This window comes from Nothobranchius furzeri, chromosome 12, assembly GCF_043380555.1.
Source record: "Nothobranchius furzeri strain GRZ-AD chromosome 12, NfurGRZ-RIMD1, whole genome shotgun sequence".
Lineage (NCBI taxonomy): Eukaryota > Metazoa > Chordata > Actinopteri > Cyprinodontiformes > Nothobranchiidae > Nothobranchius > Nothobranchius furzeri.
This window is the reverse complement of record NC_091752.1, coordinates 29,761,234-29,780,240: the sequence shown is the minus strand read 5'-3', so window position 1 is coordinate 29,780,240 and position 19,007 is coordinate 29,761,234. Positions and strand designations below refer to the sequence as shown.

The following is a 19,007-nucleotide window of genomic DNA, read 5'->3' as shown; positions in this document are numbered from 1 at the left end:
TATTTTTTAGACAAAAATTATCTTGTAAACTAAAAAACCAAGAGCTTTCTATTTTTTGTGGCTGAACGCAATACACTTTCGTAGAATAGACTAGAATGCACTTTAAAAATAACAACAACATAACATTAACATTAGATTATTTAGCTAGCTTTTATTTACCCTATTGGGAAATTGAATTTGACTGAAAAAAAGGAAAGTTTGGATTATATTTAACAATCTTTACCTCATTTTAGGTAATGCTTTTTTTCTAGATTATTTATTTGTCTCATCAAATCAAATCAAATCAACTTTATTTATATAGCACTTTTCATACAAAAAAATGCAACCCAAAGTGCTTTAAAGATTAAAATGGCCCCATAGATCCCATATTCCCATCCCAGCCCCCCTCCCCAAGTATAAAACAATTGACAATTACAGTTCCCCTCCCGCAACCAATTTCCAAGGTGGACATGCAATCACCCAGACACTCGCACACGCACACACATACACACATACGTGAACAACAGAGTAAACAATAGGCTGAGTTCAGAAGGGTCAGGTAATGTCAGACTAAAATTAAGAAAAAAATTACAAAACAAATCTTGCTCTTTTATTTTTGGTAACGCTACAATAAGAGCCCCTTTATTAACGTTACTTAGTGCATTATTAAGTATTAATAAAGAACAGGCCAAGTGTCCTTAGGAGGTCCTTAGGGGAGTGTCTCCCTAATAATGCGTTACACAGAGTGGTTAAGCTGTTATTATTTTATTCAATTGTTTTTATTGCTTAATAACGCACTGAGTACCTTTAATAAAGGGACCCGTATTGTAAAGTATTACCTTACTTTCTTATACATCAGTTTTTTCAGTGTAAAGTTGTGTTCTTTGTATTTCTTGTACATTTTAGATAAAATAAAAAAAGAGCAGATTAGTCAAAACTACTTCATGTGCTTCTTTTGGTATATTTTTTAATCAGCTTTACTTTTCAAGCTGCACAACGCAGCTTAGTGCAATTTGAGTCTTTACAAACTCCTTAAACTCCTAATGTTTTTAAACAAGTTCAATTAAAAAATTGCTAGATGACGATCATTAGAGGATTTATTTTAAAATTCCATCAATGGTGCACAAACAATTAAACCTTTTTTGTTGTTGTTTTAGAAAACAGAAACCCCCAAATGGCTTAACTGTGTTAGGCTGCAGGGCAGCCACATTGATTTTGACTAAAAAGATCAAAATTTGACTAAACAATGGAACAGAAGGAGCTTTAGGTTAGTAGTGCAATTCTCAAAACACGAGATTTTGGAGAACACAAACTAACTGCACGTGAGTGTGTAGCTTTTTTATTCAAGCTAAGAGGAAGAAAACCAAAGAAAGTCGAGAAAAACAAAGAGCTGCCCTCGTTCAAATCAACACAGGGCGCAAGGAGAGGTTCAGAAACATTAAAATTCCTGGAATATCTACACATCAGAGGAGCACTCCTGAGTCCGACTCTCTATTTGAGAGGAAAGTGAGCAAGAACAGAAGATGCTAGTGGCTTTTTATTGCTTTGCCTTTGCTGCAGCGTGGTTTGCAGCTGTAGATGCTCCATTTCAACAAAAGAACTCTTCAGAGAGAAATAAATACAGCTGATAAAATCATCGGCTGCCCTCTGTCATCCCTGGCAGATCTCCGCAGCACTTGTTGCATTTGCAGAGCAAAAATAAATAAATAAAAACAACATTCTCAAAGACTCCTGTCATGCAGCACACTACCTCGTCCACCTCTGACCCTGTGGTAGACCAGAACGATCGATTAAAAGAGTCTCATTCACTAGATCAGAAGAACTTAAAATTATTATAGAAATTATTTCTTTTATTGGGGCTTTTGTCAAGTTTTTATTACTGTTCCTTTGTCTTTTTCCTTTTTTTGATATTACTTCCTGATGAAGGTCTCTGACCGAAAGCTTGACCAATAAACTCCTACATCGCAGACTGAAGTGTGCGGATTCTCATTTTGTTTGATATTAGGATTAAAAAGATTCTAGTTCCTTGTTCCTATAGGAGCAAATACTTTCCCTCTTTGACAAAATCCTTTAGTGTCACTAATAGCTTGGAGGAAAGCAGAGCCTCTAAAAGCTCTGCTCCAGTGCTGTCGCCTCCAGATGCCTTACAGGTTAAACGGATAAATTAGTGGGTCCTGGAGCTGGACCGTTGTTGCAGAAAGACTCCAAACACGAGCACAGGGCTCTGCAAACATTTAACGATGGAATAGCTTTCTGTGGGAGCTCTAACACAAAAGCCCAGACTGTCACCAGTGTTGTAAACGAGGGTCCTTCTGCTGCTGTGGTTGGTTTAAGTGTCGTTTTAAGGCTTTGTGCTTCGTAGTTACAGCTCATTTACTAACTAAGGTCACAGGTGTGCTACAAAGCAAGGACTTGTCACGGTCTGTCACCATGGCAGCGTATGTCTGCTTCAGAGCAGGTTTTCACATTTATTAAATAATTCTGCCCTAAAGCCGAAACTGATTTAAATCAACATTGATTTTGTGGACTTACTAAGTAAAATGAAAATCCTTCCCTTGAACCATGAGATTTCTTTATTTTCTATCAGTGATTTATGCTCATGCACCTGGATAAAATGAGGTCCCTGTTTTTGTGTCCATCCATACCTCATTTAGTTTTAAAACTAATCTATTTTGCCGCAAACAATATGTCAGTGCTTTGCATTATTACCCCAATCAGAAAAGGAAACAAATTAAGTTGCAAAAAAATTAGCATCACAGCAAATATTCCTAAATTATATTATAAAAATAAATTATTCAACTGCAATGATGGACATTGTTTGTGTGTATATTTTCCTTTCAAAAAGATGGAGCTGGGGTGCCTGTGCCCTTGTTGCACGTGCTCAGTCAGTCTGGTTGGAGACACTGCTGACTGCTGTTTGAACCTCTAACCATTTTTAGTCAAGAACTACACATAACTATTTTACCACATGTATATTTCATTTCATTAATAGTACTTTAAATGTGAATTGAACTAAAACTGTAATTAGTTGATGTATTTGATGTTCAAGATTTAGAAAGAGTGTGGCATTCTGGGAAATCTGTTCCATCCAGCCCTAACCCTTATCAACGAGCTGATTCATGAACACAATCTTTTTAAGTTACCTCAACAAGAAGGAATCAAGTAAAAACTACACTGTACCCTTTTGAGTTAGCATTACACAAGTTAATAATTTTAGTCTTACAAACTTGATACAATTATGTAGAAATTAAATGTAAGGATTAAGAGACTTAAGAAGATTTTCATTCAACTAATTCAAGCAATTCAAGAATGTTCTGAATCATCGTAAAAACATTCAATTTTTCATTAACGGTTGCAGCTCAGATAGCTACTGATGTGTGGTGAGATGGTTTCAGTGATGCATTCTGGGATATCTCAGTGAAATTAGGTCATATTGTTAACCAAACATAAAAGAAAAGTTGGTTTTGTGAAGCTGGTTTAAACTTCCTGTGATCCCACCTACAAAAGGCAGATGAATGAGAAAGTCCAACCAGACAGATTTATGCGTCCAATGAGAGCTCCTGAAACGATTAGTCTGAATGTGAGGAGAAGTAGATTAGATGGCACAATATATCATGGGGATTATTTATTTGACAAACAATTAGAACCCGTTAAGATTGTCTGGGACTTTTATTTTGTTTGCTAAACAAGACTGTTTGTAACGATGATACTGATTTAACACTAAGTGTTTTCGTGTGTTTTTATCATCATGCCAATTAGCCAAAGAAGCTAATATCTTTTTTTATTTGCAGCCAATGCTCTTAGCTTTAATGTGATGAATCAAGGACTACTACAAGAGAACATGTGGATGAATGGGCTTTTAAAAAAAGGGCAACTAAGGGATAAATCAGTGTGTATGAACTGACGGAAGCAGAGCAATCATGCTAGAACTAGTGACGACTTTCAGTGCAGAATGAAGGAAGAAAATTTTTTTTCGATGCATGATTGACCCACTTTTGGGTGAAGTCTTTGGTTTTGCCCCATAAACTCAAGGGAGCCCATGAGAGGTTTAAGCTGGGGTTTGATTTCACTAAGAGAGAGCTTACACACTGGCTTAGCCTCAACTTTGGATCACATCCACGTTGCTTTGGATTGGTGGAGAGCGCGCAGCAATCGGAGAGACGGGAAGTCAGAATGAAGACTAAGGAGGGATTCTGGTCACAGATGGTTCCACTTGGCATTTGTGTGTGTGGGCAGTAGTAAACAGGCTCCCGAATACATTTTGGCATCGCTTTATCAATGAAACAAGTGAGCTGACTGTGGCGCTTCGAATGACTTTTATTCATCATGCCTTTGATAGAGCTGAAGGCTTTCTCACTGGCTGCTGTGTTTCTCTGTGGCCCCACTTTCTCACCCATTGTCATGCTTGCCCACCAGTTTGCTCATCCTCCCATTTCTATTCTCACCAAAGCTCTGGTTTAAATCCCCCCCTCCCCTCACGCTTAACCCTACATCTCTCTCTCCTCCCTCTGTCTGCAAAAAATGTATCATCGGAGATAGCAGAACTGCATTTTTTTCTTTCTTTTTGCCTGACTCCTGTTTAGCCTCTAATAGGATTTACTCCAGGCTGATTTTCTGCTCTTTGTCCTCCACCCTGGAATGAAGTCTTCTCATAGCCAATAGTGCAGGTGGTGGGCAGTAAATTATGCACACTTCCCCCTGAGCTATTCGGCATCAGAAGTGAAAGAGGGAGTAACAAGCTCCTGCCACCAAACTGTTTTTACTACCAACACTAGCACTCATCAACACCCCCCCACCCCCCACTTTCAAAAACACATCTGCAAGCATGAAACCACCAGCAGCACCCACACACAGCAGCATGCAAATACACACATATTCATAACTCGGTGAGCAAACAAACAAATCCTCTCCCTGCATTTACACACCCACTCTTCCTCCCCCACCACTGCATCTATGTCATCTCAGCACACTTTCAGCAGCTCAATAACAGTAAAGCATAATAGTGTGTACAAAGAGAAATGATGCTTGCATCACGCGAGGCCGCAGAGCGTCAAAACGGACAGGAGCCATGGGCCTCATCAGCATCAATCTGATTGTACAGGACACATCCTGTAGGTCACCAGCCCCTTCCCTCTCCACGTCTAACTATCTGTCAGTTTCCCCCACCCTCACAGGTAGAACGGTATCGATGGCGAATCCCCAATGGTGTCTGGCTGTCTGGGGGTCGTGGCGAAGCACTAACAGCTGTCACAGCATTCTCTGCAACTCGTTATAAATCTGTCACGCCAAAGATGGTGGGAACATGAATAAGGTATGGGGGCAACGGGAATCTGCGTAGTAAGTAAAAAAACATAAGTTGTGTGCGTCCGAGCTTGAGTAACAAGCAGCTTGTTGAGTTTATGTGCAGCATGCAAGCAGGTGTCCTGACAGACGCCCGTTTTTTTGCTCCTTCAGCAATTCGTCATACATCAGAAACTGCCATCGTAGAGGAAATCAATGCAGGTGCTAAGTGTCTTTCAAACAACAGCGACAGGGAGCAACAAAGACAAATTTGGCCTGTTTGTTTTGCAGCCATTGGTTGACAGTGTAAAATGACCCAAATAATTTCCTCTGCAGGTAGATTTAGTAATCCTGCAGCATGCAAGATGGGTCATGGGAGGAACAGTCAAACATCTGTAAAGATTTTTGATGCACTGTGCTCATTTCAAATGTCTCCATGGTGTTTTTTTTTTACCTTTTCTCACATTTGTCCTTTAGAGAAAGACTGCCATGATGCCACCCAGAAGCCATCAGTCATTCCTATACACAATGACCCCCTCAGAAGATCTTCAATCAAACGTGTCAGTTTGAAAAGCAATGAGAGTACTTTGAATTCAGCCTTCAGCTGCCTGCCAGTGAGGCAACATGCGGTCTGTAATGAATACACAAACCAGCAAAGACTCAACATGACTGCCACTTTTTTTCTAATTAGAGCAATGCAGTAATTATGAATGCATCAAAAAGAAACAAAGCAAGTGCAGGGCATGGCAAGATGGATCAATGAATGAATGGAATGATGCGTATTGAACCACAGATGCATGGATGGATGGACAGCTGCACAGACAGGTGGATGGATGGATGCATGAACAGATGCATGCAAGAATGGCTGCATGGATAGATCTACCCATGCAGCCATTTTTGCATGCATCTGCCCATTCATCCATCCATCCATCCATCCAACTATACATTGATGGATGGATGGATGGATGGATGATAGATAGACAGACAGACAGATGATAGCTGGATGGATGGATGGATGGATTGATGGATGGACTGATGATAGATAGACAGATGATAGCTGGATGGATGGATGGATGGATGATAGATAGACAGACAGACAGATGATAGCTGGATGGATGGATGGATGGATGGATGGATTGATGGATGGATTGATGATAGATAGACAGACAGACAGATGATAGCTGGATGGATGGATGGATGGATGGATGGATGGATGCGAGCTCACCATGTTTACTCATATTAAAAACATCTGCCATCGTTGACATTTAGCACCCTGAACAACTCTTCTGTTTTTTTATTTCTGACACATCACAAGTGGCATTTAGATGAAATGCCACTTTTCTTGAACTTAAACAAATTGTCTGACTCCACAGCTAATATCATTTTCAAAGGCCTTTTTAAAAATGCTGTATAAATATGTTTGAGCATCTCTCAAGGTGAGTTTGCTAACAGAGAAAATGACACCAGACGAAGATGCTGAAGCTGTTCGGTATGGACCTGTCCCTCTGCAGGAGAGAAATGCTGAGCATTAGTCTTGTAGGAACCCTAAAGTCCTGCAGAACTGACCCAGCATTCTATCCTTGACCTCTCTGTGTCGCTGCACCTCTGCTCTTCCCCTCGGTGTCAGGTCCAGCTCCGGTCCTCAACACTGCTGACTCTGACTAAACTAAGAAAGAGGTATTTATTTTAGTGCTCATGTCAGCCCTCAAGTCCCAAAGGGCTTTACCTGGGTCATGGATTCAGGAGAGGGATTTAGTTGTGTTTCATTCACAGAAACACTCGGACAAGTAGAAAGAAACTGAAATCTTTTAAAAATCAGAGGATTCACAAAAAGCACAGCCTGAGCAAATAGAAATAAAAACATATATATCAGTAGCAGGGCTTCCTATCCCAGCAATAAAAGCCCTTTTACAGCGTTAACACATACCAGCTCCTTCAATCACACCTTTATAGCAGAGCAGCACCATAAAATGCATACACGTGCGCACACAATCCCTTTGGGAGATGTAGACACATCCGAGTCTAATCAGATCAGATCAACCCGGGTGACTCAATACCAGGTTATGCTCATCAGTTGCATTATGCGAGGGACTCATTTGAAGTTTGTATTTACATGTCAGATCATACGAGATAGACCGTCTCAACAGAAAAAAACAGCAAAAGGTGATGAAATGTACAGTTTAAATGGTTGATGTGCTGTTCTCAAGGAGCTGTCATGAGCTCTCTAAACAGTGTAAACCCCAAGTGCCAATTAACAAAAAAATAACTCTTTACTGCAGTTATTTAGACATTTCTGAATGAATGGACGACAATCAGATGTCTGGAGTTTGTTTTTAGTTCTATTTAGTTAGATTTCATGTTAAAACGCCCCACAGCTGTGATTTCTATCTGCTTCAGAGCCTTTAACTGGAACATATTCATGGATTTAGCACAAACACAATCCACGGCTTAAGTCTGCATCATCCTGAGCAGTAGCCCTCACTTTTTGAAGGGATTAAATAACAGGAATACCACGGCTGCAACATCACTTAGCTGACTAAGGTACCAGTAGCCTTTATGCAGCCCAATGAAGAGCTTATGATGGATTAAAATTACAGCGGGGTAATTAACAAGGCCTGGTGAGATGACCTGATCATCATCCCCGTGTGTAGAGCTGCTGCACAGACATAAAAACACAAACAGATCCATTACTGGGATTTATACTGCATTATTCTTTTCACTGGGACAATAATAGTTAAAGGGCAGCATTTTATCATGTATGGAGAATAGCGAGTGATCACTTCTCATGACTACAGAATCAGAGGGAATAGACTGTAAATGCCATTAAACTTTAAATAAAACAATTTCTGCATGTTTTAAATGTAATTTTTAGATTTTTTTAAAAGAGGAAAATGAGTTACACACCAAGTTTTTTAAAAACTATTGGGTTATGGGGTTTTAAAGGGCAGGGAAATTAAATCCTCCTTGACATTACCTTGGCAGAGGTCAGAACTAGATATTATTTTCTATTGCCAATACTGATGCTGATATGTAGGCGACACCGTTAGCTGATGGCTGATATTTTGACATTTTCCACCTTGTTTTCAAGCAAAAATGTCACTAATGATGAGGAGATTCACAACATGTCTGAAGCTGACTCCGTTTTCGAACTCCATATTTAACTAACTGTTAAATCTGAACATGTCAACTCATAAGTGTTAAAGTCAGACACCTAAATAAAGTTAATTTAGAGTATTTATTATGTGGATGTAAAAAATACAACAGCAGGCTGCCCGAGGATGCGCCTGCCTTTAAATCGGCTTTAGTAAGGACAAACATCAAACGATGCTGATGTATTCAAAATGTTAAATATCAGCCCGATACAGGTCCTTCTAAAATAATTATTATATTGTGATAAAGTTCATTATTGTCAGTAATGTACTGATAAACATTAGACTTTCATATATATTAGATTCATTACACACAACTGAAGTAGTTCAAGCCTTTTATTGTTTTTAATATTGATGATTTTGGCATACAGCTCATGAAAACCCAAAATTCCTATCTCAAAAAATTAGCAAATCATGAAAAGGTTCTCTAAACGACCTATTACCCTAATCATCTGAATCAACTAATTAACTCTAAACACCTGCAAAAGATTCCTGGGGCTTTTAAAAACTCCCAGCGTGGTTCAATACTCAAAACCACAATCATGGGTAAGACTGCCGACCTGACTGCTGTCCAGAAGGCCATCATTGACACCCTCAAGCAAGAGGGTAAGACACAGAAAGGAATTTCTGAACGAATAGGCTGTTCCCAGAGTGCTGTATCAAGGCAGCTCAGTGGGAAGTCTGCAGGGAAGGAAAAAGTGTGGCAGAAAACGCTGCACAACGAGAAGAGGTGACCGGACCCTGAGGAAGATTGTGGAGAAGGACCGATTCCAGACCTTGGGAAGCAGTGGACTGAGTCTGGAGTAGAAACATCCAGAGCCAACGTGTACAGGCGTGTGCAGGAAATGTGCTACAGGTGCCGCATTCCCCAGGTCAAGCCACTTTTGAACAAGAAACAGCGGCAGAAGCGCCTGACCTGGACTACAGAGAAGCAGCACTGGACTGTTGCTCAGTGGTCCAAAGTACTTTTTTCGGATGAAAGCAAATTTTGCATGTCATTCAGAAATCAAGGTTCCAGAGTCTGGAGGAAGACTGGGCAGAGGGAAATGCCTAAATGCCTGAAGTCCAGTGTCAAGTACCCACAGTCAGTGATGGTCTGGGGTGCCATGTCAGCTGCTGGTGTTGGTCCACTGTGTTTTATCAAGGGCAGGGTCAATGCTATCAGGAGATTTTGGAGCACTTCATGCTTCCATCTGCTGAAAAGCTTTATGGAGATGAAGATTTCTTTTTTCAGCACTACCTGGCACCTGCTCACAGTGCCAAAACCACTGGTAAATGGTTTACTGACCATGGTATGACTGTGCTCAATTGACCTGCCAACTCTCCTGACCTGAACCCCATAGAGAATCTGTGGGATATTGGGAAGAGAAAGTTGAGAGACGCAAGACCCAACACTCTGGATGAGCTTAAGGCCGCTATCGAAGCATCCTGGGCCTCCATAACACCTCAGCAGTGCCACAGGCTGATGGCCTCCATGCCACGCCACATTGAAGCAGTCATTTCTGCAAAAGGATTCCCGACCAAGTATTGAGTGCATAACTGAACATAATTATTTAAAGTTTGACTTTTTTTGTATTAAAAACACTTTTCTTTTATTGGTCGGATGAAATATGCTAATTTTTTGAGATAGGAATTTTGGGTTTTTATGAGCTGAATGCCAAAATCATCAATATTAAAAACAATAAAAGGCTTGAACTACTTCAGCTGTGTGTAACGAATCTAATATATATGAACATCTAATGTTTATCAGTACATTAAAGACAATAATCAACTTCATCACAATATGCTTATATTTTTAGAAGGACCTGTACATCGGTCTCCCCCTAGTTAGAATCTACCCGTGCAGGGATGGATGATGGCGCTGCGCTGCTTAACACAGGATCAGGAAGCGCCCACCTGTAGCACGGTGATTCTGCTTTCATAAACTTTTGTTTTAGAATGCAATGATAAACTTGAGAAATGTCAAACCAAAAGCAGACTGTCACAAAGGTCGCTGAGAAACTCACTTGCTTGGATGCTTAAGGCCTCCAGTACAGCGTTTTGATTGGGTTTCAGTCATGGTGAACTCCCCGACTGAGCTGCTACTTTTAGCCTCACTAGCTGATGGTGTAATGGTCTGACTGCAACACTTATCAGACATCTAAGGCTCAGAGACGGAGAAGGTTATTGACCTAGTAGATGTCTTGATGTTTGCTACAGAAGCTCGATGTTTCAACTGAAACCTGCTTCACAGAATTGGGTTTTCATTACATGATTTCAGGTTGGAAATAATGAGAAGAGAAGAAGTTTGGCTAGAAGTTTGCAACTTTGTAAATTGCAGCACAAACAAGATCAAGCTCAAAAGTTCATCTGGGGTGAAAATCTCAAGCTGCAGCAGAAACTGAGCCCTTTCCTTGCAACAATCACCTGAACTTTCAGTCATACTTCATAAAGTTAGACATTCTGCATCTTCTCCATTTATGCAAACTGGTTTGAATGTCTAGAACTATTTTCAACAACATTATTCAACAAAAACTCATTATCTCATCTCTGCTCAGCCTCGGCAAAGGATTACCTACAATTAAATAAGATCTTTAAGCAAAATAGTTTTGCAGATCTTATCATTCCTACAGTATTCTCCTTTTTGCCAGCAAAAATACAGAAAACTGAAATCTAGAATTCACGAGACGTGTTTTTCTGAGTTTTCTCTGCTGGTGGTAAACTTGGGATCTTTATTCTTTGTGGTTGCTCCAAACTATAAATAGGAGCACATCTGCCAGTTGTGTGGTCAGGCGGTGTATGCAGCCAGTCTTGAGCTGTCACCTGAAAACGATAAGAGCGTGGGCGGACTGAATAGCTGAGTGTTTCTGTGTGCATGGTGACTCTGACACTCTCATTAATACATGTTCCACCATCACAAGGACAAAGCAAGCCAAATAAGGGCAAGCATGACAATGCAACAACTCCTTCCTCGCTGTGGGCCGCCACATTTTCCCCATCACCTCCTCACCGCTGTCTTTATGCTCCTCTGGTTCTTATCCAGTCCCTTCATGTTTATTTCTCTATTTTTTCCCTAGACAGTCACTTGTATTCATTGTTTGTTCATTTTTCCATTTGCTCTTCCAATGCTTGATCCAATTTCCTTATAAAATTTTTTCTACTCTGCATCTTTCAACTTTTGTCACCTCATCCTCATTCTCCTCACTCCTCTTCCCATCAGTTTGTGCCCATCCTCTCCTCCTCCCTCTCTTCCTCGATGCTGTGGCAAGGTCCTGACTGCCACTCACAGTGGGACGGCAGCGAACAAAAGAGCGTATCCAAAGGTTAACTTTTCCCTGTTGTCACTCAACACTCGCCATGCAGCCTGTCCTGCCTCTACTGCAAGAATCTCAGGCCACTCATTGATCCCGATTTCATCGACTTGCTCATTCTCTGCAGAAATTGAACCTCTCTCCTCTTTCCTGAATGACTAATTTTGTGAATATTTGATTACCCAGAGCGTAGCTGTAAATAATAAGTGTGGTAAGTGATCTCCAATAAAAGCTGAGAAAGGAGAATCCAATCAGAGGACAATAATGCAGAGTATTCTATTAGTAAAAAATAAATAGATACTTGGCAAAGATAAAAATAAAGCAAAGCCAAAAATATCTCAAGATTGTGTGTGTTGAATTTCAGTTAAATGTTTTTAAAGAGACAATGTGTAGTTTTTGCCATTAATTTATGGAAATATCCATCAAAACGTCATTGAAAATGAATGAAATGATGCCCAATTATTGAAAAATATTGGTGGCTTTGTGACAAATAACCATAAAAATCAGGTCTAAAATACATGGGAGAGGGTCTATGTCTCTGGGCAAGGCCATATTAGATGCCATGTTTCCTTGTACGGGAGCCCATGAGGACAAAATGCATTCACTGATTTGTAACACACGGTTACAACACTTTCATCGTTCTTAAACGTTGTTGTTTTACACATTTACCTCTTCACTTGTTGCCAGTGATGAAAGAGAGTCACAAGTGCTTGTTATTTTGCTAAAGTCTGCCTCACCAGGGCTTTTTGACCCTAATGGGCATCCGTTGATAAGGTCCTACTCCAACACAAAAATATAGCTTGCTTGCAAAGATTTAGGTATCTAGTGCCGCCTATTGCCATTAAAACTACACACAATCACTTTAAAGGTGTGGTTTGCTCATTTATTTAATACATTTGCAGTGTTCTCCAGTGTAAATCAATGCCTTATGAGTTATTAAAAAAATTCTATGATGCTAATGTTTTGAGATGTAGAAGTTTACTGGTGCAGAGGTGGACTGAAAACAGAAGGATTGCTCAGTATTATTAACTTATTAACTGCCAATGATGACTAAAGTCATCATTTGCATTTTTTTTTTTTACTGTGTGGGTGACGGAACGAGTCCCCGCACCATGAGAACAAACATCCCAGCTCTAAAGCCGATCTTCATTCACGTACGTCACACGTCACGTGATCAGGAAGCAGAAAATCTGTGTTAGAAGATCGTTTTTGGGCCGCTGCTCTAAAAAAGTGAGGCGCGAACTTGAAAAGCTTCTGCCGATCACAATTCAACAACGGATTATGAAAAAACAGATATTGCTTGAAACGCACGGATTCTTCCTGATGTAAGAGGTGAGTCTACTCTTTGTTTTGGAAGTTTTGGTGTTGACATCATCCAAGCGCGAAACATTCTGTGACTCTGAAAAAAAAAATTCTGATCAGGAAATGGTTGGCAGTTAATGAGTGAATGATACGCACACATCTTGCTTCTGATTGGCCAACAGAATGTGCTCAGCCAAGTCACTATCACCAACACACTCTCCAATCTCTCTCCTTGCCGCAACAATGTTTTTAAAAAGCCTTTGTGTGGGCGGGTGCAAGCCAAGATGGGCGAGCCCACGAATGCAAATTTACAGTGTGACAGATGTGTGAGGATTTTCAAATCCGAGCATTTCACTGTCTATTTTCTATCAGAATCGAATGCAGGCGATAGGTGTAGAAGACTATTTTTATGTTCAGCCTGCATGAAAAACTCAGAATGACCGATTATGAATCTGAAATGATTAAAATACTTGTTTCAGTCAACCACACCTTTAAACGTCTCTGAATTGTCATGAGAAACCACTGTTATGATAATTAGCATGAGTTAAGAATGTATATCCTCCAGCATGTGTAAAAATCCATCTTTCACTGTTGAGTTAATTAGCGTAAAGAACAAATGGCGAATGATTCGCTAGTCGCTCGGTTTAATTACTACACTTTTGCATCCCGGGCAACAGCGACAGTTAAACAAGTGAAGCTGCATTCTATTCACACACACACACACACACACACACACACAAACACACACACACACACACACACACACACACACACACACACACACACACACACACACACACACACACACACACACACATCTGCAACACAGTTTTCTTCTCTCTGCAGTGTGGAGCTGGAATCTCACTGGATCCTTCAGATTTACTGAAAGAACCCGAGCAAAAGCTGACTTCAAGTGAGGCTTTGAGTTTACAAAAGGTGTTGTGAATTAGGAAACTAGACATTTATGACATTGTTAAAGACCACAAGCAAATGACTACAGGATAATTATAGCAACAACAAAGAAGGAGAAGACCTATCAGCTTCCTGTCCCTATCAGCAGCTCTATGCATAGCAATGACTCATCAAGGCGTTTGTGCAACTGGGGACAAAAGTACAGACTTTGCTGGGAAGTGCAGGGGACGCAGACAGCTTCAGAAGGTCCCCGGTAACCCATTAAAGTCCTAATGATTCACTTTAATAGATGATATTTTTGCAGTCAACAGGGACATGCTGGAATATCTGAGAAACAACCTTGGCAAAATAATTTTGGATAATTATTTGTCTAATGTGTGTGGGTGTGCACCATCCAACAATATGTGGAAGCCAAAGAGACTAACTAACATAATATCTCATGCAAAAAAACAGAAGGATGACAGAAGTGAGCAAGGCAGTGATGGGCTCATTATTCAAAGAGGCTTAACAAGCCAGCGTCATTTTCCTCTCTTGAAACAAAACGGTGCCAGAGCAACATTTGATTGTAGTCAAATGTGTTTTTGTTATTTCTCATGTTATCTTGAAGCAGCTGTGCTCTAACTCGATGCTTCCACCTAGCTTTTCAACCACAGAAGACACCTTGCTTTGGCAACACACATGATTACACACACACACACTTCTCCAAAACTCACAGAAACACCCTCAACTAAGAACCATCGAAATGCTTTCTGATCACAAAAGTGAAAAGGGAGAATGAGAGCAAAGACGATCTCTCCAAATCAGGTAAGGGGCAAGAAAGGAAAAAAAAGGTTTGAGGGGTCACTTACCTTCCTGCACAGCATGGAAGGGGTTGTTAGGCTCAATAAGTTTCACAGAGTGGGTTATTTTCTCACTCTGCAAAATGTCATCGTTCAGACTCAGGTCTGAGATGGCAAGCTGGAAAATCTCATCGTCTCTCACAGCGTTTTCCTCAAAAATGGCACCTGTTGCGGGGAAAACACTCAGTTATTTGGGGAGGAATGCTCGCACGCTGCAGCTGGAGGAAACGGATGGCCTGATTTAACCTGCCATGAAACCTGTTTGTCAAATCTCATAAATGGATTTATTTATCCATTAATCAGTACTAACCCCAATCCTTTATCAAGTGCAATTTGCCTCTTCTAGGGAAATCACAGAAAAGAGGTAAACAAATGGGGGAATAGGGGTGTCCTGAGCTAATATGATCTGGATGGAGTCCTGCTGCTGTATCAAGCCAGTGACTGAGCACCTGCTGCTCGCCATACTGTTGCAGTAAACTGAGAGCAGCAGCAGCAGAGGAGAACCAAGATGGAAATTCGCTCACAATGGCACTGACATTTATATCTGAGAACACAAGGCCAGTCATTATGAGAGACATAGTGTGTGTGTGTGTGGGGGGGGGGGACAGAAAGGGCGCACATCGAGGCAAACAGTATTTCAAATTAAATGCAACGCTTGAAAAGAAGCATCATGAGCTAAAGCACCCCCCTTCCTCCTCCTCCCCCTCATCTCTGCATCTTTGGTTTGAAGTTTTGAGTACAAAGAGTCTCTATGCCCTTTGCATCTCTAAAAACCAGAGTCCACTGACATTCCCTCTCCCTGGGTATTTATATTGCAGTCACGTTCTGGTGAAAGTTGAAGCTCGCCGGCTACACCAGGCAGCTCGGTCTAATGAAGCCTCTGTAATTAGACTGTTGGACATCAGTCTCCTCAACGCTTTGATAAAATCAGGCTGTTCTGTTCCCTGCAATCCGCGTCTGGAATACTGACTATCCTTTTTGATCTGGAGCCAACCTCCAAAAATGTTAACCAGCTTCTAGAAATAGAGGAATACGTAAATGACACTGATAAATAGCAGCAAATCGGACGCTTCTGTTAGGAAATCAGCAACTTTTCCACTGGTTAGAGTCAAAGAGTTGCTTAAAGACAGGACTCGAGCTGAAAAGACTGTTCAACCCGCCCTCTCACTAAAATCTAGTGATCACGGCTTGAATCAGGTGGCTGAGCCTTATTCCCACCTGTCTGGCAGCATTTCGGTTGATCGGACGCTTACCGATATGAATGATCGAGTCCGCTTTGGCTGAATTGCTCTGCAATATCCAAACGGAGAAGCACATCAGCATCAACTCCATCTCGGGATTTCAGTGAGGCGGCTCATCCAAGCTCAGATCGGCTGTCCTACGCGGTCCAAACGGAGATCCCAAAGAAGAAAAATAAAATAGAAAATAAAAAAATCGGAAAGAGCCACAATCCTCCTTTTGGCAGGCACGTGGAAAAAAACAACCTGTTTTATGCTCTTTGTTTCTTTTTGAGCCAGCGCAATCAAGCCAACCGCAGAAAGGACGAGGAGGGACCGATGGGGACCAGAAGTAAGACTGGAGAGACAGACAGGTAGCCCGGTGAGAGACCGGCGCACCTCCCTTAATCCTGCTTCTCTCCCTGCGCTCCGGCGTCTACAGCATGGCAAGCTGCATAAAAAAATACGGAGGAGGGACACCCCTGTAACTACACACGGAGACACACACACACACACACTGCCTCTCTTCGGTCTTGTCCCTATCACGTGACTGCGGAGACTTCACGACTCGGCTGCCGTTCCGACGAATCAGTAGAAATGATCTGGACTTGCAGCGGAGAGCGCAAACCAGAGCGCACAGGGTGAATTAGCCAGCGGCTGGCGGCGTTACAAACGAAAATTATTTAAATTCAGATGTAACCGACAGATGAAGCGTCTGTGGAGGAGAGAACTTTGAACGAAGTTGGTGTTTTCGGGGTGAGGCGGCTGATAGAGACACCGTTTATTGCTCTCCAGCGGTGACGGAGCGCAGCGGATGTGGCGGAGAAACTGATTTCTACAGTGGTCCTCAGCGAGAGCGGATGGGTGAGGAGCATCGGGAACCGGTCAGCAGAAGGAAGAAACACATTTCACGCTACAATCTCTTTTTACCTATTTTTCTTATCACTGTTTCACGTGATTGTATCAGTTTCTGTGTGGCACGTGACAATAAAGCGTGTTCAGAGCGGGGAAGAGGTAAAGACGAAGTTTCTTGATGGGCATAACATTACAATTAAAGGATATTTCTCGTGGTTGAAGCAGAAACGGAAATATCTCTTAATTGTTTGGTTACGTCTGTCTGAGGCGCAGATGGGAAACTTTCAGCACCACCGGCATCTGGACAGCGCCTTCACTCCTGCTTTGTGTGTGTGTGTGTGTGTGTGTGTGTGTGTGTGTGTGTGCGCGCGCGCGTTCGTGCGTGCGTGCGTGTGTGTTCGTGCGTGCGTGTGTGTGTGTGTGTGTGTGTGTGTGTGTGTGTGTGTGTGTTGTGTTTAAAGTTTGTACGAAGTAAAATGTTAATTTTAAAGGCCTGTAAAGTTTGCATAGTTCTTTTATTTCTTTTTTCCTGAAAAAAAATCCCACACCTCCCCTAGTGGTTGGTTAAAGTATTGCAGCTGTAAAATACATAAAACTCTCGACTATTAAATAAAAGTTGTTTTGAAATACCTAAAAACAAATAGATTCATACAAATGTGTCTATTTTATTTAAGGATCAAACATGTGTGTTTGAATATTTGATGAAAGCAACACACACACGCACACACACACACACACACACACACACACACACACACACACACAAACATTTTTGTATTTGTACCCATGTTAGGACTTTGGATTGACTTCCATTCATTTTAGTGAGTCCACTATGCTTGACCCTAACCAGTGTATTCCTAAAGTTATCTGTCACAAAAACTCAAATCACATCTTATCTGTAAACCTCACCCCTAGAGAGTACTCCAGATTAGGACCGTGTTTTGGTCCTAACAGGGACCGTCGGTCGTAAGAAGGTACGTAAATATCCCAAATCCGGTTTTCACAAGGGTACAAATACAAGCCCCCCCCCCCCCCCCCCCCCCCCACACACACACACACACTTTGTACCAGGGGTCAAAGGTCAATAATTACCTTTACCACAATATTCCTCCTTTTATGTTTGATCTTAGCAAGGATCCCTGTTTTGAAAGCTTGTCAGGGTTAACTTTGAGGTTCGGACTATAAGACGACTGCTGTCCAAAACAGCATAAAAAATTAAGCTCATCTCAGGGGAAGGTTAAAAAACACATAACTCACAGATATGAAACAATCCGGTGAAGAAATTTAATCAGTAAATGATTAATAGTAGATGGTGGCTCAGCTTTACACAGACCTTAAAAAGGACCTTGTGTTTCCTTTAGAGCTTTAGCTATCCTCTTGGGGTCAGGAACGCGATGCACATTTATGCTAAAGGTGAAAGCACAAACTAAATTATAAACACTTCTCATATGAATTAATAAGTGAATAAAGAAAATACTCCAAAACAAGCTATTTGATTCATAACAAACAAATATAGTTTATTTAAATGTCTTCCTGTTATATTAGCTAATATAAAGCAGGCATGCTGAAATAAATATGTTCTTCATTATTCATTATCTGCATATAGACAGCTATTTAAACAGATGGTGCTGTGTGTTTTATGTCATGCAGGGGTGAGGTCCATGCATTAATAAGTAGGATATATTTTAAATGACAAGAAGATTATATATATTTGTTTGCCCTGATTTTAGCTGTTCATCATGAAAGTGGTTTAAACCTGCCCCGTTATTAGAGTTGCTATTAAAATCATGATAAAAAGAAACAGATAAACTGAGTGTGTGTCTCCAGATGCAGGTGAGTCGTGCTGCAGACACTGGGACTTTGGCAGTTTGATCACACCACCTCTCATCAGTGTAAGTGAAGTTTCATACTAACCGATGTTCATGAGTGTTCAGAAAGAAAATCAATGACAGACTCGAGCTCCTTCCTTTTTGGAGAAAAGCCAGAAAGGGAATTCAGGTGAAGTCAAGATGTTGAATTCAAATGGTACAAAATGAAAATAAATTAGCTTTAACTTTAGCAACTTCTTGATTCTTTCCTCTGATGATTCCCTTCTCTTTTTCACCATGTTTTATAAATAACTGAGGGAATTACAGTCCGAGTTAGCATAACACACACACACACACTTTATGTTGTTCTTTCCTC

The 19,007-nt window shown here is 41.0% G+C and overlaps 1 protein-coding gene across 2 annotated transcripts in view; it reads right to left on the bottom strand.

The window, feature by feature from the left end:
• grid1a (glutamate receptor, ionotropic, delta 1a) overlaps positions 1–17,429 on the bottom strand; it is a 424,695-nt gene extending 407,266 nt beyond the window's left edge. The window contains exons 1-2 of one of the 2 annotated variants that reach the window (XM_015944768.3): positions 16,005–17,429; positions 14,761–14,916 (exon numbers count right to left, since the gene is read on the bottom strand). In XM_015944768.3, coding sequence (XP_015800254.3) covers positions 14,761–14,916; positions 16,005–16,083 — 235 coding nt within the window. In that variant the 5' untranslated portion in view covers positions 16,084–17,429. The remainder of the gene's footprint in view (positions 1–14,760; positions 14,917–16,004) is intronic. The other variant, XM_015944767.3, reaches the window with a different exon arrangement.
• Positions 17,430–19,007: the final 1,578 nt, after the last annotated feature.